Below are 24,808 nucleotides of genomic sequence, written 5' to 3'. Positions count from 1 at the left end.
AAAAACCCTTTTTGGACCACTTCCGATTGAGCTGAAATTTGGCATAGGTAACTTATGTAAAGTAAAGTAAGTTCCGTAACAATACAATAAACTGGTAGTAAAATTCAGACTCGTCTCCGTAGGATGGAGCTCTTCAACAGTTAATGGCATAAACTTAAAACTTGGTAAAAATATATAATATGGATGATATTTAATGCAGTACAATTAACAAAAGCCAGGTCAACATAAAAAAATCTGTATTAAAATTATTATGGAGCAGTGCTATAGTGAGTTCAATATAATTGCGATTGTACTGTTAGCTTGTACTGTAATTTCCAGTTCTCAGTGCTAAAGGGGCTTACTTGTAGAGCAAGTTATAATCGTTAGTCGACTGCAATTAGCATCTTAGATAGTACTCGTAGAGCCCACGAGCAGGCACCACGGATATTTAAGCAATCCAGTAGGCTTAATCCAGTGGGTTGGTATTTATAAGGGCGTCTGGCTTCTGTGGTCTGACTGATCTTAAACGGCTAGGATGTTAATAGAGTTATTTTTTTATCTAAAATCTTTAAAGGAGCAATTATTGTATATTTATTTATTTTGGGGATTAGGGAAACGGCTGTAATTATTTCCGATGAATTTGTTATGTCGAAGTTTAGGCGGGAACGAACATCTAATTTTAAAAATCGACCCGCTATATTTGGTCATGAAATTGTTTTACTGCGGAAAAGTAGGTAAATAAAGTCGAGATAAAAGCAGCAAAATCCATATTTGAATGCACTTTTACTCAACTCTTAAAATAGACTTACTCAGATCGATCGTTTGCAAACTCCATGGACAGGGACTTGGATTTGTTTCCATTTAAATGGTAATGCATTTAGATACTGCGTCAACTATTACGACGTCTGTTTTTTACAGTTAACGCAGGAGTATTGCGGTTAACTGTTGGCAATAAAACGGCGACGCTAAGGGAGTTAAAATCATTGTAGGTCTACGCCTAAACCAAACAAGGAAATGCACATTCTAAGCAAAGCCAAAAATATCCTACGGCTCGCACATATATCTAGCTAATCCTACAAACATTGTAGCAAGTCTGAAATCTGTACCTACTACCTACTCATCGGTTTTCCAATCCAATTTGTTCGGGGTGTTTACGATCCAATCACGATTCGATATCGTATAACAGGGACTTTCAGCATATTTGCGACTCTATTTATTTAAAAATACAACGGAAGCAATCCTGTTTTGTCCTAATTGTCGTGCCCCAATTTAAGCAACCACTTCCACATACTTACTGAGTACCTACCTAAAATAAAAGAACCTCGGTTATGGGGTATTGTTACCTACTGACTTTGCTAAATTGACTTCTAGTAAGATAATTTTAGGTTTTTTACCAGACTATTAAAAACCAAAAAGAGAAAGGTTACGGTTATGATAATTAGCAGTCTGTGTAAATTTGTATCTAATGTACCACCGATGCGCCTGTACTTCTCTTCCAAATTAGTAATTACAGTGGACCAGTACATTGGGGTGGCACACGGGGTGGCAGCTACACTTTTTACGTACAAAATCATCATAAAGATTTTTGCATTATTTTTCCTGACTAGGTTATAGATTTCGAACGTAGGTATTATTGTTGTCGTTTATGGTCTTGCTCATACTTCCCAGAAATTACATTGAAAGTACAAATAATTACAAGTTTGCCTTTCCTTCCACAAGTTCCACATTTATTTAATTGAATAGAAAAGCGAATATCAATGCAACATGGGGACAGAAAATATGCACATGCACCCCTCTAAGCACCCCACCGAACACGCAGCCCTGACGGCCCCACAATAGTCGATATTAATGCATTTAAGCTTTGTAATTCCGAATAATTACTCACGCGACATAGAGCCGCGCGAGGCGAGGCAGACACCTAGCCAGCAGTCGCCGTCGTCGCGTCGCCCGACGTCTGCACCCGCATGCTTTTTATTGGGTAAATTGGACGCGGGCACTATCGTTTTATCATCAAAAAACTTTGTACTGTATCGTGGCCGATCGCTCCTGGGACCCACATATGCCGCGGGACGGAATGTTAAGCCGAGATAATCTCTAGCTGCGAGCCTCGTATCGAATTTTACACACGCTACCTGACCGACGACTCGTATTCAACAGACTTGAATGGCTTCCTTAACAACAATAGTCCGTAATGCGCGCCTTATACGCAGGTAGGAGACTAGTTTTTGTTATTAATCCGTAAAATTACTGACGCATTGTCACCAGTTATAATCCATTGTTATCAACCCCGCCCAATCCGTGCTCAAAATTTTAGGATAGGATAGGACGTAATAAATTATAGTTTAACTTTGACACTTAGTGCTGAACAGTCTTGTTGCCTATTGCGTGTCAACGAGCGCTCGGAGTACCATGTCAAGGCTGCCATGCTACCCCCAGGTCGGCGACTTAGATCGGGAGATGGTGACACAAAATATTAGATGATTTGTACCAGTATGGCGGTTCTTCAGGGGTCTAATGAGGGCTATCGTTTTTGTCTCACTAGATGGCGCACTGTTGCGTGAGGTTTTTAAGTATGGCTTTCAAAGTCTGTTATTACGGGCGTGAAAACAAAGTTTAGATTAAAATCATATTTAATACACCTTAAAACCTTACCATAAAAATATCGAGCATGCCACAGTGTTGCATAGTCCCCGTTTTGTTGGAAAAAAAGGGAGGACAAAGGGTTCCGAAAGACAAAACTGTCTCAAAACATAGACATTCATTGCCCTGTAACGCATATTTGCCATAATTAATTTCAGATTTTGCAAAATATTCACAAAATTAATCTAATTATAAATAAACCCGCGTAGCTCACCCGAAAACTATGAGATTTGACATTTCGGAGACCTCACGCTACACTAGCGCCTCTAGTGGCGAATTCATACGCGATAACGCGATAGCCCTCATTACGGAATGACAATAAAGAAAATGATGGTCATAGCGCTGGTACCGGCGGCCCAATCGCGTGGCCGTTAATCGAACGTGTCGGATAAATAACGAGTGTCGAACGATTTGTTCCACAAAAATGATTATATTTTCCGATAGTCGATAAAAAAAGATGTAGGCGGTAGCGTAATGTCATACTTCTCCGTTGTGGCTTGCAGCCCGCTATACCGACGCGAATACATTAATTTAAAAAAAAATTCAACGTTTTGTTCCAGGCTAATTTTTGCACAGCTAATCATCGTCGAGTAGCCATTCACGAAATACACCATGCCATACTTTTCTGGTGGTTCCAAATCATTTTTGTGGAACAAGTCGTTCGACACTCGTTATTTATGCGACACGTTCGATTAACGCCCACAGCGATTGGGCCGCCGGTACCAGCGCTATGACCATCATTTTCTTTATTGTCATTCCGTAATTAGACCTCTGAAGAACCGCCATACTGGTACAAATCATCTAATATTCTGTGTCACCTTTCCCGGTCTAACTGTTCCACTTGCCCGAACCCCGAGCGAATTGCCGTAAGCTGTGTGCCGACAACCCTGTCCTCCTTTAATTATCTTAATTACCCGCTATTTCTATATCCTTTCGGTAAACGTTAACCTACCTAAGTGCGAGTTCCTTTAGCTGTTAAATTTTTTAATCAAGCATATCTGTATTAAGTGTACATAGGTAAGTATTGCAAGAGTTTATCGTCGTTTGCGAAGAATTTGTTTATCGCTATCCCGCGGCAATTTACAATTTTTTAAGATAAAATCTATTCTAGGTCCTTTCCCAGGACTAAGCTATGTCCATACCAAAAATTATCTAAATCGGGACAGACGTTATTGCTTGATTGAGCAACAATCATCTTCAGCAGGGCTACTACGAAACTAGAAGTTTTGTCGTGCGGTCCCTCTCGCTCTCGTATTAAATAGTATGTGTCAGAGGGACCGCACGACACAAACTTCGAGTTTCGTAGTAGCCCTGCAGAAACTTTTTTATTCAAGTGCTAGCTGTTGCCCGCGATTTCATCCGCGTAGAAGCACAGAATAAGTAATACTTAGTACAAGTAGTAGAAGCACGTAGAAGTATGAAAAAATATTTACGTCCTATTCACAGACCTACCGAATGTACACAAAAAAAATCATAAAAATCGGTCAAGCTGTTTCGGAGGAGTTTGGTCACAAACACTGTGACACGGGAATTTTATATAAGTATTAGAGATAATATTAGAAGAATAAGATTAGACACAGTTTTAATTGAAACTGCAAAGGAAAAGTAAATTGCTGTGTTTTCTGTACTGCTTACTTAACTTACTTTTATGTGTTGGTGTGCAATAAAGTAGTTCGTTCCCCTGCAAGGTGGTGTTTAAAATCCAACATTAGTACGATATGAACAAATGGATGAGTAAGCCATGTACGGGGTAAGTAAATAAGTAATTGTAAATTACACTGGGGTTGGATTGGAACGGCGCGCCGCCATGGCGTGGCGTCAGGCGTCGCGACGGCGCGGCGAAGCCTAAGCTGTGGCAGCAGACGCGCCCGATCGACCTGCATGTCGTATGCCGATGCCGTACAGCCTGGGGTGTTTTAACCTCTACCCTTTCGGTGCAATTACTAGTTCCTTGCCCAGGTAGTCTGCTTTTATTTGTAGTCTGCTTCTAGTTGTTAGACTTCCGAAAAGGGGGTGTCTCGATTCATACATTTTTGTTACATGTACGCTCAGCTATTTTTTTAAATGTACAAACCGGTTTAGATTTTATCTTATTCATTTGAGATGGAATAAGAGGAGTGAGATAAGGTAGATGGAATATAGGTAGGTAAGAATGAAGACGATCAGACGTCTTAAAACATGTTTAGTTAATCGCGCGTTATCACCCGTAATAGGTACGCGATGATTTTTAGTTGGTGATCGATCACGTACCAATTTTTCTAATGCAGTAATTGATAGCGATCGAGTTAAGTCGCAGTTACATGAAACTTAAGTCATAGCATGGAACTAACATTTTTTCTTTGACATTTTGTATTTCCGAATGTTATCTTACGTAATTACCTCGCTTTTTAATTTGATATACCTAATTAATTAATGATACATGGTTAGCCGACATTAATTATTGAAGTGGATCTTTGAACTAAAACACAGTAAAACCATAAATAGAAGAGAGAAAAATTAAAGACGTTGTTTGTGCTTTAGTGCCGTAGCCATGTAAGCAGTACCCTTAGTGTAAGTTTTCGGTTACAAAATACGTCTCGATCGCGTTCGCGTTAAAATCTCAATTTTTATGGAAACACGAACATCGCAAACGTTCCGCTAGAGGCGCTGTTCGTGTTCGAGACGTATTTTGTAACCGAAAACTTACACTAAGGGTACAGAGCTGCAGCGCTGTACCACTACCATGAGTTTACAGTGACCGTATCGAAGGTTAAAGCCTTAAGGTTAGCGTTAAGCTCAGTTTAGTAGTGTAAAATTGTATGGAACTGTCAAGCTTAAGCCTGGATTAACTAGTAAATCTAGATTTATTTTTTCCTGCAAGACGGCCTAAAGGTGTAAATTTTCGTGTAATGTTCACCGTTAGGAACTTGCGCAAGTCGGATGTCGAGCGTCACGTTCCATTGCGCTTCTGCGAAATCCTTCCAAGCGGGGCCCGACGGCGCGAAATTGCATCTCCAACTTAACTTTCATTTTCACACTGGACGTGCGCATTCCGTTGCAAGAGTGCAAGACTGCAGACATTGCATTTGTAACTATTAGATACCGATTGTGACAGGGCTTTTGCAGGGGAATTGTTGATATTTGTTTTTTCTTCCGCGTCTTATGTAGGTACCAGCACAGCCCGCGTTCAATAAAGGGGAAACTTTATAAACAAGATGTGCTTAAATTTTAAAGTGAATTTATCACTATCAGCATCGGTATTCCGAACACTGGAGTTCTTTAGAGTCGGCGTAGACGTACCTTATTGATATGCAGCGTGGGTGCTACAAAGAATAGTACTTATGGTAAATAATAAGGATGTATGGATTTAGGTTCATAATATTTCTTGTACATGGATAAAGGTATAAAAGTACCTGTGTTCGTTAATATTTCAGACCGAAAATACAGAGTACCTACCTAAGTAACCTACCATGTACCTAATTCCGAAATATCCGTGAAATGTAATTTGCATGGACATTAAAATTTGCCTCATCAGTGCGTACTAATTGGGTCCAATTAGAGGGCTGCGAATTTTCTTTATAGAAGTTTACGATGGAAGGTGCGGCGGAGACCCGTACCTACACTTTAATAAGTAGAGTTGCCGCATTATATAGATAAGTATATAGCCTAAAATATTTGTATAATATAAAATTAAGGTTGAAAGAGAAATTAACTCTACAAGATATTATGGACAGCAACGAGTCATATGATCTGTTCACTTGTTTTTGGGATGCATGCCCAATCTTATTAGGTTAAAATTAAACCTTTAAACGAGCAATTTTTGGCTTCAAACGATTTCGATGAAATTTGGTTTGTAGGGGTTTTCGAGGATGACAAATCGATCTAGCTTGGTCTTATATCTGGGCAAACGCTTATTATCGAGTTTTAGCCCGAGCAAATCTCGGTCGCCCAGGTACTAGATATTTATGATAAACCTTATACTTAATATTATCAGGAAGGTATACAAAAAATAATACAGAGTTTGTGTCCCGTCCCGAATGACCCAATCAATAAGATAAGAATAAGTACCTAAAAAATTAAAATAAACAATAGGGATGATGACTCCACCAAATCAACTGACGTACTTTTTATGAGCTGTCAAAACTCAATTCTCCCATAGAGTTTGAATGGAAATAGCAACATATGACGTCACTTGTTCGCCAACTCAATCAACTATTTAAGCAGGTATCTAATTTTGCAGTTAATCGCAAATAAATCTGATTTTCAGGGCTAAAAAAGCGGTTTTTTTTCTTCGTCTTCCAATTATTTTTTAATCGTGTCAACATCCTTATTATTAATGTGTTCGGGAACTGTCGCGAACGATCGCCTTTACTGCTAACATAGTCTATATGGTTGTACACCTACTATAATGAGTCACAGCTTATGTATTTATTACTTTACCTACAAACAATAACAATGCGTGCAATACTAAGTCATCTGATTCACTGACTAATAATGTGAAGAAAATAGCCCAAAGTAATAGGCACGAGTGCAAATGTACTAAAAGGAATTCCCGCACTTGAGTGCTTTCTGGTTCATTTGTATTCCGGTTGGTCGTACTGGCGAGTTAGCGCACACGATTATGCGCCTATTACGACGAGTCACAGGAAGCTGGCTCTGCTATTCCCTCACAGTACCTAATACATACGATAATGTAAGGAAAATGAATCAATGGTGTACACTAATGTTGTATCTATTTTATATTTAACTACGCGTATTAACCGCAATGGGCGCGAAACGTGCGTAATTGAATAACAGTTGCATATCTATGCAACTCCTTTCCTTACATTAGTTATTTTTACCTAAGTATGTAACTAGATTAGAACAATGTTTCATAACAGTTTTAAGTACCCTAATTAAGACTCGCTTAACTGACTAGGTTATAGGTAGGTATGTATTTTAAAGTTAATTGTAAGATCCTGTATAATGGACCTCTATTGTTCGTTCATTCGCAACAACTTTTATTAAACTGTACCCCGGAATGCAGAGAACAAAAAATGTCGCATGAAAATGGAATTGTGCTAGTATGCCAAACGTCGAACAAATAGCGTGACTGGACACATAGTCCGCATTTTCAGTTATTAAACACCGTCTAGCAGCAATGAATTAACTTGGACTAAAAATAAACTAGCCCTTCGTGTACGTGGCCTTTTTTTATAAGCCTACATTCTGTACCAAACTCAAGATAGCTGAACAGCTAACTACTAAACATAATACGCATGTACGCTCGCTCGAGCAACAAAAAATGTTATTTCTTTATAAGTGGAAACTGCTTAGCTTTGGCTTATGTATCAGCTAAGTTATATTTATATTCTTATATTTATGAAAATAGATACTATATTATTGCGTTAGATAGAAGGGAGCAATTTTATTATGATTTTCAAGAAGTACTTGCTATTGTATCGTATCGTAGCAGTATGTTTGCAAGGCAAAGCTAAAACCAATCATCATACCTGACTACTTACTGACTTATTTATAAGTAGGTTTTATATTTAAGGGCGATTTAAATAGGTAGGTGGGCCAATCAACTATTTTACCGACACTTTGGGCGTCTCCTGCGTTACCAAAATTGTCTCAGGCGTTATCAAAAAATCGTACTTCCAACAAGATATTTCACGGTTTAATAGGTTGAACTTACGTAGGATGGCATGTATTCATGTACACCATCTATTAAATTACAGAAAAAACATGTTTACTTACAAAAAACTGCAATTGTTTGAAAAATGTCGCGGACAGATTAGTGTCGGTAAAAAAGTTGATTGGCCCAGGTACACAACAATACACATACGAACACTAACCAATCTGCTTTGAACGTAACTTGTCAAAACAGATGACATTCTCAGTTTTTAAACTCGGTCACGAGTACCAGGGGCGACAATGCAGGTGCCTTTTAGAAACGGCTTAATATCCGGTTAGCGGTTTGGGTACCGGCGAGCAGTGTGAATACAAACAATGTCAGCGCGCGATCGCGGCGCGGCGTGACGCTTCTATCGGCTTCCGATCTGACGCTGTGCCGTGCCACTCATCGACCTGTGACTAGGGCTGTCCATAATTCATGCCGTCTATGACATGGTCAAAGGTATGGCAAGTAGCTCACATTCTTTGCTGTCTGTAGTATCACGGCATGGAATTCTAATCATGCGTGGACAAAGTAAGAATACTAGTTCGGATTTTTCAGATTTCCATACGTCTAGAGCAGGGTGGCAGCTCGTAAGCCACACGTGCGGCTCTTTCGGTGTAGATAAAGTTGCGACTCTCCAAATCCATACCCATTATATATATAATGTACATTATTTTATCCCCAAAGCTCTCGTGCAATGAATACATGGAATGAGTATACCGACTATTTTAACCATTATTTTTTTATTAAACTAACAATGATTTATGCAAAATTTCATGCCAATCAGTTCAGTAGAAATGGCTAAAAAGCGGAACGAACTCAAATTCGCATTAATAACATTAAAATCAAATTTATACAAAAAATACTTTAGGTACCTAATATTATTATGCATTAAAACGAAAATTTTACTGATTAAAAATCGATGATTTTTTGTAAAACACTGTGTTCCTCGTGGCGCGCTCTTGGCCTAGAGTGATAAAGATTCAATGATTCGTTTACTGACAACCCTCCGTACCCTAATTAAGTGAGTCTGCGGGGATTCGTCACAGTTTCATACATCGTAATTGGACTCTGCGTTTCGTTATCTGACATAATTGCTTTTGCATACCCGCGCAGCCCGTAATGACGGTCAGGTTCGGGGCAACTATGTAATGCGGTATGCTGTTCACGCGCCCGTTACTTCTGTGTGGTATCTCATTTGACACATGTTTGAAATGCCAAAATCTGAACAGAAGCACAAAGTAGATAATATAACAGAAGCAAGTTCTGACATTCGCTACCCGTCTTAAATATGAATGTTGATCTGAAAATATGTAAATGTGTTCTTAATTCTCGAGACGATAAACACGACCTCCACGTTGTTAAATAGGTATTCAGTCCCCTCAATGACATAAACGTTCAATCCATAAACTTCAGCGGTATTAATTCAGGAATTCAATAAGAAATATATTGACTTTAAGCAACGATATTAACAACAAACATAAAGTTCATGTTACGGCTGGAAACGGCGCGCTAGAAAACTTTTTTTCAAGTAATATTGAACAAAGTTCTTAACTTATACTCCATCGCCGCTTTATTGCTAACAAGGTTAACATCGAGATATTGTCTCGTTTCATTACACATAATCTGTTTCAAAACTCCCCGAAATCACCTATGAGGGGTTGAATGCATTAACTTTCTTGACTTAGGCATGTTTAAATGTGGGTCATCTCATGAGTGAATCCTTGGCAAGAGACCAAGCTATTGACAGGAATTTACATTTGCAATTTAATTGTTGATTAGTCACCCCACATAACAACTATACGTCATGTTTCAAATATTCGTCACAGTCACTCGCACTAATTGTCCTGCCAGGAAGTGAGCCAGCGGCTGGTCATTTAATGCAGGGGTTCCCTTATAGAACAATAATACGATACACTTGAGTGGCACCAAAATTTTGCTATTTATAACAGAGAAGTTACGGATGTTCGATATAGTCGCATTCCTCTGCCCAAAAGTGTTCTAATAGCAAAGCTATAAACAGACAAGTATTCGATTGATGAACTGGCAATTAACGCTTCCAGGAGGCGGCAGTTGCACAATAACTGATAATAGCCCTTGATTTTAGACGTGGTAGGTATCTACAGCTTAAAATATCTTGTCCAAGTTTGGTCTGTGTGGCCTGAACAAACTGCAGTTGCTGCATAAGAAACAGTGTTCGTAAACCTTTTGTGATTTTTTTATTATCACTGTTTTTGTACAGAAGTAATGAATAATATATTTTGTCGGAAAAGTTCGTATTTAGGTACCTACCTATCTTGATTCGATGAAAAAACATTATTAACTAGATCTATAAGCAGGTGACTGACTATCCTACTAATCCTACTTATTATAATTTAATTATAAATGCAAAAGTTTACTTTATAATTATATTATTATAAATGCGAAAGTTTGTGTGTGTGTGTATGTTTGTTACTCCTTCACGCTAAAATGGCTAGACGGATTTGGATGAAATTTCGTACATAGATAGGACACCTGGAATAACACATAGGCTACTTTTTATCTCGATATTCCCACGGGATAGGGATAAAATCTGGAAATAACAACCACTGGGCTTAAAGTCATGAAGTTTGGTATGTAGATAGCTGGATGTCTGAAATAACACATAGGCTACCTACTTTTATTCCAATATTCCCACGGGATAGTTGTTCTTAACACAACACCTCAATGAAGATTACGATATAAATTTTGGGATTTCCAACGGGAATTTAGGAAACTTTAGTTTTAAGATAAAAATCCATAAAAGCACGTATCTTTCTCGACCGTTGAGATGAATGTGCTTTGATTGCACTCTTCCATCAGCTAACGAAGTCGAAACGGCCCTTCACAACGACAACGACCTACATTTATTTAACATCACCCTTCCTTGCTACTCCGGGTCAGGAAGCCAATAATAAGTATTTTGTTACTTAAACTAAACGATCTGCACGAACTAAAACTGTAAAATTAGGAGAAGGATTGAAAATAATAAAGGAAATCGTATACCGTAGGCGTTTGAGCTTAGAACGAACGTATCAACAAAATGCAGACCTTCATTATACATTATGCATACCAAACAGTTCATCCCGCCACGAACCGACGAAATATAAACTAATGGTACCCGCGGGCTGAAGATGGAAAAGGATGGTAGAGAGGGTCAGCAAAATTTTACTGCCTTATCTTTTCATGCACACAATAAATATTTCTTTAGTTTTATCTTAGAACTGATAAGGTAAACAAACGAGTCCCGATATAAAAACTTGTCCATTTACTGGAATAGGAAACCAAAAGCAAAGTTTTGTTTATGATAGATAAATCCCGTATTGGCATTACACGCTGGTATATTTTGTATGATTTTTGTGTTTTATGTTATTTACAATAAAGTATGTATTTACATACATTACATATTATTTTGTTTTGTTTGAAAAAAATAGTCAAGGCAACTATCAAATACCTATTTGTTGTTTATTCTTTGTAATATCTATTTAGTACTAGGCACAATAAGTAGGTACAAAAACATACAACACCAGTAAACATCAAAAATGAAAACGTACTCCAAAAACAAATCATCGAAAATTATTAAAATACAATATGTTAATGTAACACCCTTCGTACGTTGTGGCCATGTGTATTGAATGCGGGCGCAAAAAATAACTCAAAATACAGGCATCACCGAACTTAATGCCGTCACTAGCTAATAAATGGAATATCATTATAGGCCGTCCCAAATGTTGAGGCAAAAAAACATTGACGGAACATCAGGGCGTGTGTTTTCGAAGGGTACCCTTATACTTCTTCTGTTACTAAATATAGATCTGCGACTGGGCTCCCAGTAACGGAATTTATACTCTAAACACGTCTTACATTCCCGCGGCTCGATAGCAAATAATACACAACTAGAAGAGAGTAAGTAGATTAATACTTTGAAAGCACCTACTTAGTCTATTACGTTTTAAGTCAGGGAAATGACAATCTTTGACGATGCCCCACAGGAAGTTTCTCACGCTCCCGCATTTAGTCCGAACAATTGTGAATCGTAATTGCGAACACAAGTAAGCAGAAAGACAATTAAATATCCAAAGTACTATCTAGGTAGGATACATACGAGTACATAACTATATGTACTTCCTCTCCATGCTCGACACGAACCGAAAGTTCAACGATGGATTTTTGGGTAAAGATTTTTCAAAAATTAATATTGCAGCTTAGCTTTTCTAATACTTATGTTCATATTATTTATGATTAATTTGTGGTTTCTATGTGATAGTGCCTAAAGCAGAACCTGACCAGTCAGATATTGCAATTAGCTTTTAACGGTTAATTTAATATGCCTTAGCTCGTCTTGTATGAAACCCATGTCGCACGATAACATAATCATAATAAATATATATACCCTTGTTACGTTGATGTAGGTAAGTAATAAAATAATGAACAGGCGAGTAATAAAGCCGAAGAGATCCCATATTTGTCAAATAAGTCTTTAATAAGTTTATTATTAATAAAGAGTAGGTGAAAACCGAATGAATAAAGCGGCACAGTACCTACTTTGTTTTCTTTTAATACGTGCTCTTTTCCGCGATTTCTTTTGCGTATGAATTCGTTTATCGCTATCCTGCGGATCCTATATGGCACATGTATGTAGTCAATTTTTATTTAATTCATGCAAAGTGCTATGCTGAGCAGTAATGATATGAGTTAATTCTTTTCTATTTTAATTAATAACCACTTATCTTCTATTTGTGGTTAAGTAACAAAATAGAAAAACGGCTAAACCGATTTTGATGGAACATGTCTAAGAACCATCGCTAGAAAACCTGATTTCGAATAAAAAAACTGCATTCAAATCGGTCCACCCGTTTAAGAGCCACGGTGCCACAGACAGACACACATAGAGGTCAAACTTATAAAACCCCTCTTTTTGCGTCGGGGTTAAAAAAAGTTACTTGTTTTTAGAAAAAATACTTTGTAGGTACCAAATTTTTTGCTACGTGTTCTTCGCAATCCTTGACAGTCTTCCTGCTACGTAAATGAACGTTTTGATTTTGAATTATGAATTATACCACTGCGGCAAAATTTTATAGGCTCAACTAAGGAATGTTTGTACTTAAATATAAACAGAGAACAGTAGCTTTCACGTTATTTAATATCAGTAGGGATCTGTGTAGTTTTGTTTGAAAATAATAATTCACGGATTCTACGTGAAGAATGCTTTAATTTCGTATAAAATTGCAAGCATGCCAAGCATTCAACAGGTAGGTGGTGCAGTCAGCCGTATACATGCCCACACCATCAGCAAAGTCGTACCGATACCGAGGCCACGCCGCGGCGTCAGCGAAAGATTGCGCTGGATTGTATCGAATATGAATTATTAACATAATAATGGAAAGATCCCGTTATTCGAAAGAAGAAAAAATATCAACACAATGTGCTTCTATTCATTTATCGAAGAGCTCGGTTAATGGGCGCTATAAAAAATAAGCATTGGCGTCGAAAGACGTAGGGCCTGCGGAGATTGGTCGGGCAGCGAAGTGTGAGGTGAGGCGAGGGCAGGGGACGCGCCGTATTGATCCGGGGGCCCCTCCCGCGCCTCGGCAGACATTACAGGAGCACCCCGCACCCCCGAGTGCGACGAATACCTCCCCCGGTCTGGCCACCCTGCTTCAAAGCAACCACACCCCTTTTTCATGCCAGGACCTAGTCACGGGTTTTTCCAAATCAGTTTTCCTAGCGACCACAACAAAAATAACCAGTCTAATAAAAAGCATCAAGAATCAAACAATATTAAATAAAAAAATTGCGTAGATATTTTCCATAAGAAGTTAAAAGGGATTGATTTTGGATTCAGGCCTAAATAAGGGTTATACGCACGACACAGCGTTTAAGGTTTCGAGAAATTCGGGTCGGATATTTTGGAGATTTGTTACCTGTCATGCGTGTTTTATTTGTCAAAAAAGATAAAAGAATGCGACTTGTTTACTGCCATATAGAGCGGAGAGTTGATTCGATTATGGGCACAATAAGCGACGGAGCATTTTCGTAAGTTCATTGACTTGGCAGACTCCGCACACAATGTGGCCGCGGGCGGCGGCGACCCCGCCTGCAGCATCTGCTGTACGATGAAGGATTTTATAGATATGCATATGCCCCGGCCCGGTTTCCGCCTGTCTGCCTCTGCTCGGGGCTTGGGGAAATAGGAGATACTATATGCTGCTTCCAACTGATATAGCAGTTCATCATCACAACACCCTATACCTACATGCCCTTGTATGCTGAAACATTTGAAACCTCCACCGCCATGCTATCGTTGTTGGTTCAGAATGACTAATCGATCACTTATCGCACTTGTAATTAAATGTATACCGATAACAAAGCTAAACACGGGTTACTTTTTGTTTTGAAGCAAAATCAATATTAACACATGGTGTAAGTACGTACATAGTTATTGTTTTGACTACTTTAGCTAAGTGACAAATTATAAAAAATAACAAGTTCCTGAACAGTACCTACCTTACCTTGTGCCATATTCAAATTAAATGAAAGGGCTTTTGTGAGGATCTAAAATATAATAAAATATTATTTTGTTGTATAATTTTAACAAACATCAGTTATTTGTCTTAAATTATGTTATGACTAAAAATATTCCTTACCTAGACATAGATTATGGTATAATACTGGAAAACCTTAACTTGTTAAATCTATAATATTGCACATGAAGAACCCTCAGTGAGCGAGTCCCATTGGCACTTACCGGTTTTTATTCTTATTTCCGATTGCTTCATCGGATAGGGCGATAGATTTATTACATATTAATAAATTTAAATAGTGTTAATAGCACTTTGTTTGATTTTAAATTGTGCATGATAAAGTGATGAGTCAATTGAGACACTTCCTTGGACTGACTCATATGCGTAAGCTGACTATAAGCAAGTGAGACTTCATGTACATGACACATCGCTTGATTAAATGTACTCAGCTAGACCCATTTGGCTCTTCCATTTGTTTTGAAATTAATGCTTTTACTATGACTGGAAACTAGTTCACCAGCCAAACGAAAACAAAAAATATTCACACCGTTTTCTTAACGACTTTGACTGTAAACATGAGCTGCCCATCAAACTGACCATGATTGATTGAATGACGGATAGGCAGCTGCATCTTGACACAATACGGCGGATGATAACGCGTTATTATAAATCATGAGTAAACAACAGGTCCGTTTTGTATATTGTTCATATCTAGGTAATCCCTAAATCTAGCTGCAAAAAATTATAAATCTGTTCGAGTCATCATAAGTAGATATTACTTTGCTGTGGTAAAACTAAAAAAAAAATACCTACAGTTTAGTTAACGACATTCAATGGCACTTAACTTTACCTACCTATTTACCTAATATATAAGAGCAAGGCAATGTTTTCCTCCGGCAGTTAAATAAGTTTAAGATCTTTGATAAGATTATTTTTTATTTTAAGGTATCGTTTCTATTATAAATTAGAAATAAATTGGCTCAGCGATGTAGTTTAGAAGCATCGCATACGTGCAATCCTAAGCGAATCCACCTACACAGTGGTTGCAGTCAGGTAGAATAGCGAGTTATTCCAATCGAGTTAGCTCGAGAACATTACTTTCTAGTGACTCATAGGAAGAGAGCTATCTCGCCCAGACGCTCTCAATAAGGAAGAGGGTAATAAACAAATTCATCTCTCCCATCTTATGTGGCTTCAAAGCCCATTAAAATGCACAATACTGCACTTTATACCATAGAGAGAGCCCGGTCGCATTACTCGAGGAGCAGAAACTATTTTTAGGCTTTAAATTGATACCCCAACAAAGGAAAGGATGTAAGCAATTAACAAGCCCTTTCTCTATAGTGTCTATAGTATGAAGGACATCGCGCCCACAGATAGACCCATATAGCTAATTGAATTAATCCCTGATTAAATTGGAATAAGAACTTGCCCGATGATTGAAAAATCGGTTAGAAATGAAATATTCACAAATTCTGCAAGTGCTCATCGTGTCTCGTTCAACATAATCTCGTGCAACGAAACGGCTTTCCCTAACAACACAATGACTCCAAATGACTCGTGCTTCTAAGATGGGGATATGATATGTGATGTAAACCAGATGCCCGCTACAAAACAAAAACGCCGACGATCGCATTTCCCATCCTTCACTACTTATCTTCACATATAATTAAGCGCTCTCGGAATCGAAAAGAAAGCCACTCACGAAAGGCGTGAGTATGTCGATTGTTCTTGGAAGACGTCTCACGCTGACACCAACTTGACCTAATTGAAAATAATGGTATGTTATTCATTGGTCAGATCCCTTTGAAAAGTCTTACAAAAACACATTAGCTGAACGAAACGGCACGCCGGCGGAGCCTGCCCCTGCCCCGGCGCAACACGCCTCATCGGAAAGATTTTGTTGTATAACTGTTACAAGTCATAAATTTAATGCTTCCATTAAACAAGGGACCCTTGTTCTTGGGCCTGAGCTGAACCATTGACCGGTAGGGGAGTTATTATTTTCGTTTACATAAGAGGACATTAACTTGACATTTTGTTTATGGATTTCTTTCTCCTACAAATAAATACTGAAGTTTCAGTTTTAAGAAGAAAAATAAAATCTGACTCAAATGAATCATCGGAGGAGACTGCTGGCTGTGCGATTACTTTTAGGGCAGTAATAAGGAGCTTAATTAAGTGAGACACGACATAACCCAGATCCCGTTTCATTGCTTTAAGATTTATTTATTTTATTTAAACACACGCAGTTAAACAGAAGTGAATCTGCAAACCACATTGTGCCGACTAACAAATTCACTTAAAGGAGTGAATCACATCTAAACCAAAAAAGAAAATATAAAACGATTTAATATGAGTATAGAAAGAAAGTTTGATAACATTACATATCATATACATAAATAGGTAAGGTATACACAATTTGGTCCGACCGTCGTTGTAAAGTCATGGCCAAAGTCGGGCGCCGCGTGACTAGAGCTCTAGACAGGTATTATTTAAAACATTCGGCGGCCGTTACCTTACATTATAATGACTATTTAATTGTAGGTCAACAAACTCTGAGATAATCATCCAGTTAAGCAGTTTGTTGGGTATTTGTGGAACACCACGCTGCCCTTGAACGCGTTCAAGTTTTGTCTTAGGTATATTGTGATACCATTATTTAACAATGATATTTGAGGTATGCATCGAATACGGTGTATTTTATCAACATTTTTTTTACATTGATGATGATGTTGGTGTTCTTCACCGTTACAGCTTCGCCCTGGCTGTGGAGGTCCTGCTCGGCGAGCCGGCACAATCGCTTCTAATTTATCAACAGTAAAATGGATGGTGTTAATCAAAGTTGTGTAGTCCATAGAAGTGGGGTTCTTATTTTCCCAACGGACAAACGGAGTGGCGGCGTGTGGGCGGAACTCACACGTTTTTGCGGCGCAGTCTAGACCGGGCACAGAACTTGTACCGGTACCGGTCGGGATGTGAGCTTACTTACTCCCAGCCGGTTCATATTTTCGCGGCAACTAGCGCCATGTATGTCGCGGTCATTTACATAGTAAGCTGGCGATAAGCGCGCTATATTTAGCGCACCCGGGAGATGAGCTTGCTGCACCTAGCTGCTGTGATGTGACGCTTTTGCATCACTGACTTTTTGAACCCCCACGGCCACTTTACATGTAATACTGACTATTAAGCACCTAGTTTTTCACTATGGGATTTACCGATTTATGGAGTAAATTATTGAGCATTTTAAAAAAACAATACCTAACATAACATAGGTTACCATCATCGTAACTTACTTAAAGTACGTAAGTATTAGTAGGTACCAAGTGGTAGACGGTAGTTACCTTTTCATTATTACTTACGAGACAAAAGCGAAATACATCATTCATCGTTAAGTAAGATGGCTTAAACCAACATCAGTTAACTTTAACAAGAAAAGTGGCCGATAACTCCTGACCGTGGCGTCTCGCAAGTAGCGTTGAGTTTGAAGCAAGCCACATTCATTATCTGAAGCACTGGAGCGATAAAAATGAACAAAGAACAATGTCAGTGGGCGCTCAACTCACTTTCGCATGAACTCGCTGCGATGCCGCTTCGTATGACAAAATATCATTAAAATTGTAGCCTTCCACTTCACGCGACGGCGAAGCCCGCGACGCGACACGCTCTGCTGCGGAGATGCATGCGTGAACGCAGTTCTCGAACGAGGATCGAACGCAATCCATACTAATATTATAAATGCGAAAGTGTGTGTTTGTATGTTTGTCCGTCTTTCACGTCGAAACGGAGCGACGGATCGACGTGATTTTTTGCATAGAGGTTTATGGGCCCGAGAGTGACCGGAAAAATGCATATTTCCCGAGCCAACAGCACGCGAAAACTGAATTCCACGCGGGCGAAGCCGCGGGCACAAGCTAGTTTACCATAAACTCTCCTACTGAATAAACAACAACTTGTCTGGCGAAATCGACCTAAAGATCACGCGGACTATAATATTTTTAATGAAACATTCGACTAATCTGTTTAATATTCTGTTCGGTCTCATCGGACAGGTATGGTAATGGTTTTGGCAAACTTTAAGAAAGTTGACTACTTAAATATTTTGTTCAAGCTAGCCGATGCAAATAATAGTGGGAGGTTTAATGTGTAGTTCCGTTGCGATTGTCAATCATTGGACTGTAAATCCGCAGAAGGGCGCGTCTCACCGCCAACCATGAATCGGATTCGAGAGTGCGTGCAAAATTTTCAATTGTCTGGTGCATCTCGATCCCTGGTGCGGTGGCAGATGTGAATCAGCAATGTTAATGAGCCGGGCGGGACACGGCGAACGGGGCCCTGCGCGGACATTGGGTAAGTAGGCATCCATAATTCCATACTACGCGAATCGCAGCTCGTGAAATCGTATAAAATATGCACATTGAAAATTATCCTTCGATTCACGACGATCGATAAGAAAATTGCGTTTTAAGTAAGTAAGTCCCATTTGACACAAAAAAAAACGCAAATATAATCATTCCTAAAATGAGAAAAAAACAGTAAAATACAAGTACCCCCCATTTCTTATTTTATGTGCAACCATTTCACACACGTACCTACTAAATCAAAAATCAATTTAACGTCTCATGAAACACGTTGCGTTTAAAACGCACGCAAAACCTGTTCGGATCCGGCGTTTCGGAGGCATATAAGCCGCAAAAAATATAAGTAGATATATTTATGTATTAATAACTAAAAAGTAGTTTAAAAAACTCACCAGGCTTTGACTCTGATGAGGACCTCGCCCTCGGCGACTGTCGGTTCAGGTTTCTTGAGGATCTTGACGGTCTTGAGGCCGCCGAAGCCGGTGAGCACAACAGCGCGCATCTCCTTGGGCGGCGGGCTCTCCTTCTCCTTTTCCTCGGCCACCTTCTCGGGGGTTTCTTCCGGGGGCGTCTCGGTGCTCCCGTTCTCGGTGGGGGTCTTCTCGGGTGCGGCAGCCGCCGGGGTGTCCGTGTTTTCCGTCATTCTGAGTTCGTCGAGGTGAGGTACGATGCGGATAACGGACGCGGAGAGAATGAGCCCGGGCGAGAATCAAAAGCCAGCCGGCGAGACGACGCGTCGCAGAACGAATGAGGGGAGGGAGTCGGCGTGCGCAGCGGCCGCGGGGCGGGGGTGCGGCGGGGCGCGGGGCGCGGGGCGGGACGCGAACAGGTGGCCGGGCCGCGGCGCGCCGAGCCGCCCGGGCCGGTTTGCAGCACACCCCCGCCTAACATGTCTCCTTACCAACCAACTTATTGCAAAAATCTGTTTTTCCAAATTGTACTGAAACTAGAACCCATTGAAGAAACCAGAAAGGTAGAACTGGTGGCCCCAGCCTGAGGCTGGGTATCGACCCTATAGTTCCTCATTATTCCATGATACGTGCAATACCATACTATTATATATACAGTATTTACACCAAACTCAGCAGCATTACTGGCACTTGAGGTATCATAGAGGCTTAGGCCTCTAGGTTGGCAACGCATCTGCAATACCCCTGGTGTTGCAGATGTTTATTGGCGGTGTTGATCTCTTACCATCAGGAGACCCACTTGCTCGTTTGCCATACAGTCGAATAAAAAAAAATTAAATCCGATAAATAGGTACTTATTAAAAACTAACAAAAATCGGGAATTAGCATTTCAGAGTTTGAGGGGTGAAAAAACTGAATCTCATTATCATATCCAAATATGGACGTCTGGTGAAATAAGAAAATTAATTATTAATAATTTAATGTGTTAAGTTTTTCTTTTTATTGTTTAATTGTTTAAATGTAGGTATCTACATATTGTTTAATATTTTTTATGGATTTTGTAGCTCATAATAAATATGTTAAAATTTTGCATGCCTATGAGGCAGATTATAGTGTAGTTATATAAATTCAGGATGGTAGTAAGTATATTCAACTTTCAAGGAAGACTATAACGGCTAAGTTTGCTTGAGAATTATTAGTAGTTTTACTCTTAAATAGCAGCCTAAGGTATAAAATATTCCTAAACTTGGAATCCTTCGAAAAATATTACTTAATTGTTTCGTAATGGCTACGGAACCCTATTTTGGGCGTGTCCGACACGCTCTTGACCGGTTTTTAGCATTGATAGTCCCTGAGCAAAGCCGCGGACGGACGGACAGACAGACAGACAGACAGACATGGCGAAACTATAAGGGTTCCGTTTTTGCCATTTTGGCTTCGGAACCCTAAAAAATGGGTTCCTGCCGCACGTCTCACGTTACACTTTGCTATTATCTGTGATTAAATTATGTTAAAATGTTATATATGTGACACTCAATCATTTCCAATCGTGGTATGAGTACATGCATATCGTATGCCTGTCGTGTTTCGTACTAATCCGTAGTAATTCATCAAGGTGGGCTCGAATAGACAGGCAAACCGGCGAAAACCAACTCCAAATGATTGAACAGTAAAACAAGGTAAACACTACGTTGAGTCCTTATTAATGTTATTATAATAGACAGTGGGATGAAAGCAGACGTCAATCATCAGATTATATTAAAACCAGAATGCCCGTCCGTGTACTCTTTTGATCAGTTTCTGACACAAAAATTCTCGTAGAGACGCGCGGGGCACCCACCCTCTTCATATTCTATGTATAGCGCCGAGTCAAGGTCTCCCTAGTTCCACCTGAACGTGACATGAACTTTAATAACCTTTTTTTTTTCAATTTTATCGCTTCAAACGACTACCCTCTAATCTATTCCGAAGTGTTTCAAAAGATAGACCCGCGATGCGTGAAACAAGTATTTTATTGCGCTGGGCCTGCAAATATTTACCTAACTTGGTTATATTCGCCTAAAGAATGTAACCCTTTAACGCGGAGGGCGCTTGCTGAAATGAAAATAGATTTTATTCTATTCGCAGAAAAGTAGGTAGGAACGTAAGTACAATACAATACAATAACTCTTTATTGCACACCAACACATAGTAAGCAGTACAGAAAACAGGTAAGTAAGTACTTGTATGTATACATACAGATAGGTAACCATTAGATCTTGCAGCTAAATTGAAATTCCGGGATTTTGAAAAAAATCCCCGGGGTAACTCCCTAAGATTACATCGTGGCCTTTTAACATTTACATATAAAATACCCGTGCAAAATTTCATGACTCTTAACCCAGCGGTTGAATTTTTTGGATTTTAACCCGATATCGGAATGAAAAGTAACGTATAATTCCACTAGGCCAGATACCTCCATACCAAATTTCATCCAAATCTGTTCAGCCGTTTTAACGTGAAGGAATAACAAATAAACGCACGCACGCACCTACTCATAAACTTTCGCATTTGTAATACTTGCCTTTAACCGCGTACAGTATTAGTTATTAGTTGTAGTAACTGAATTGAAACTCTGAGATTTCAAAAAAACCCGCGGGAATCCCTCCCTCTCGTGGGCATCATTAACGTCGCATAAAAACACCATGCCTAATTATTACTCTAAAACAAGCGGTTGAAATTTAGGTTTTTCCAGAAATCCAACTATCTTAAAATTAATCCAAATCCGTTCAGCCATTTCGACGTGCAGAAGTAGTAAACATTGGCACGCATAATTATATACAGACTTTCTCATGAACAATTTTAGTAGGAAGTGGGATTATAGAAAAAAAAATTGTTGTGGACCCGGGACTGCACCGACGATCTCTTTAAGTGAAACTTCAGCTGCATAACCATCGACACATTTACATTACTGAGCTAATTATTTTTAATCGGATTACAATTAGCACGAAGGATTGCCGATAAACACAGGAAAAGCACCGGCTCCAAACAATATTAGGTATATTAAATATAATGACCCGGATAACTCACGTCTTAAATCGAGTTTAGCTCGCGTTGCTCCGAAGACGAAGGGCTACGGATTAGCCCGAAACATGTCGAGCTAAACTCGATTTAAGACGTGAGTTATCCGGGTCATTATATTTAATATAAGTGAGTCTCACGGTAGTTTCTTGTTCAAAATATTAGGTATGTATGTTTGATGTACATCTATTTCCATTCCATACATTGTTAATGATACTATTTATACGGGTATACGTAAGTACCTACACTAGATAACATTATTGCATTGTTTGCGACCAAGCGGAGGCAGCACAGTATCACCGTGACCTTACCAATAGAAATAAGAACAGACTTGTTTACAAAGAGACTTGTGTTATGACTTTTATTTTTTTAATGATTCATTAAAGTTTGTAATGGAAAATAGGCTTCGTAATGAGGGCTATCGCGTATGAATTCGCCGCTAGAGGCGCTAGTGTAGCGTGAGGTCTCCGAAATGTCAAATCTCATAGTTTTTGGGTGAGCTACGCGGGTTTATTTATAATTAGAATAATTTTGTGAATATTTTGCAATATCTGAAATTAATTATGGCAATTATGCGTTACAGGGCTATGAATGTCTGTGTTTTGAGACAGTTTTGTCTTTCGGAAACTTTTGTCCTCCTTTTTTTCCGAACAAAACGGGGACTATGCAACACTATGGTTGCTCGATATTTTTATGGTACGGTTTTAGGTGTATTAAATATGATTTTAATCTAAACTTTGTTTTCACGCCCGTAATAACAGACTTTGAAAGCCATACTTAAAAACCTCACGCAACAGTGCGCCATCTAGTGAGACAAAAAACGATAGCCCTCATTGAACCACTGTCAAGTGTCAACTGTCCACCCCAGCGTGTAGCCGTAGGTATATTTGCTTTTGACATACGATTTCTTGAAAGCGTATTTTCATACAAAAACCCTAAGTCTGTGCTTAAAGCGTACTTCCGGTATTACGAAATTGGGAAAAAAGTAAAGCCTCACATCCGAAGATCACAGCAACAAGAAGCTTTTTTTATAAAAATACACTTTTTTGTCACTAAAAACTATTTCAACTATATTTATTTATTTTATTTTGTTACTATTAAGTATATTGCTGGCTTATGAATTTTTAGGGAACCCTAGTGCGCGAGTCCGACTCGCTCTTGGGCGCTTTTTTCATTTTACCTCATTTTCCTATTACTTAGACATGTACGGAACCCTCGGTGCGCGTGTCCGACTTGGCCGGTTTTTTTATCGCAATGTAACTATCTCCATTGCACAAAATACAATTGCAAGAGTAGGAGTATACCTCTCGATATTTTCTATAACGCCTCCACAGCATTCGTAAGGCTAAGCTAGCTAAAGCTAGTGAAGCTACAATAAAATAAGTACATACCTAAGTATTATTATATAGGTACGTTAGGTTTTGTGATGCCGCATTATGGTTCATCAAAAACAACAAACAACCCTTGCTTCATTATAATAATACAAGATCGAGTAAGTTCCAGCTTGAATAAATGCTTGACGATTATAATTATCGGCAAAAGGTCATTTGAGTGATCTGTTTTGACATTCAACTTCTCTGATATAAGTACTTTATTAATTTGATTGCACCTGCTCTATCAAGTAAAAAATATTTGTTTACTAAATAAAAAAAAGTGTTAAAATTATGATAACTACCTATAAGGCCGCGGACTGGACGGCAGCGACAAGCGACGCAACCTGTGATGCGGCGCCGGCGACGGCGCGAGCGACACGTTCACGACTTGTTAAATAATTTGGGCATGTATTGTAACTTCAAACACAATGTACATTGTTATTTGAAATAAATAAATTGAATTGAATTGAAATTGAAATGTATGTATAGTATAGGCTTGAATGAACCTTTCCTTGACCACAGCGATGCGGGCGGTAACCTGCGGTGAGACACGAGCTTTCTGGCTCCAGTTGCTCCATACGCAGCGACGTAGTGGTGGCACATGATGTTCTTTGAATTATTGTGTTTTACGACGCAAAGTACGAAATTCTTCTGCTGGCGATATTACTCGTTCATAATAATAGTTTAATTCGGAATCTGATTTGGTATTTTAAAGGATGTCATCAAAAGTATCTACATCGATTCTATTGTAATAATAGCTAGGTATTGTAATAATTGTTCCGCCTTTCATCTTGATAATTTCAGT

General features: G+C 39.0%; 1 protein-coding gene across 3 annotated transcripts in view; it reads right to left on the bottom strand.

Moving 5' to 3' along the window:
- The window catches only part of LOC141434991 (synaptic vesicle membrane protein VAT-1 homolog-like), a 35,950-nt gene extending 16,028 nt beyond the window's left edge, over positions 1–19,922 (bottom strand). For all 3 annotated transcript variants that reach the window (XM_074097486.1, XM_074097487.1, XM_074097488.1), the window contains exon 1: positions 19,553–19,922. In XM_074097486.1, the coding sequence (XP_073953587.1) occupies positions 19,553–19,803 (251 nt within the window). In that variant the 5' untranslated portion in view covers positions 19,804–19,922. The remainder of the gene's footprint in view (positions 1–19,552) is intronic.
- Positions 19,923–24,808: the final 4,886 nt, after the last annotated feature.

The sequence above is a fragment of the Choristoneura fumiferana genome, chromosome 14 (assembly GCF_025370935.1).
Source record: "Choristoneura fumiferana chromosome 14, NRCan_CFum_1, whole genome shotgun sequence".
Taxonomy (NCBI): Eukaryota; Metazoa; Arthropoda; class Insecta; order Lepidoptera; family Tortricidae; genus Choristoneura; species Choristoneura fumiferana.
Note: the sequence above shows the minus strand (reverse complement) of the source record. Positions and strands in the feature narration are given on the sequence as shown.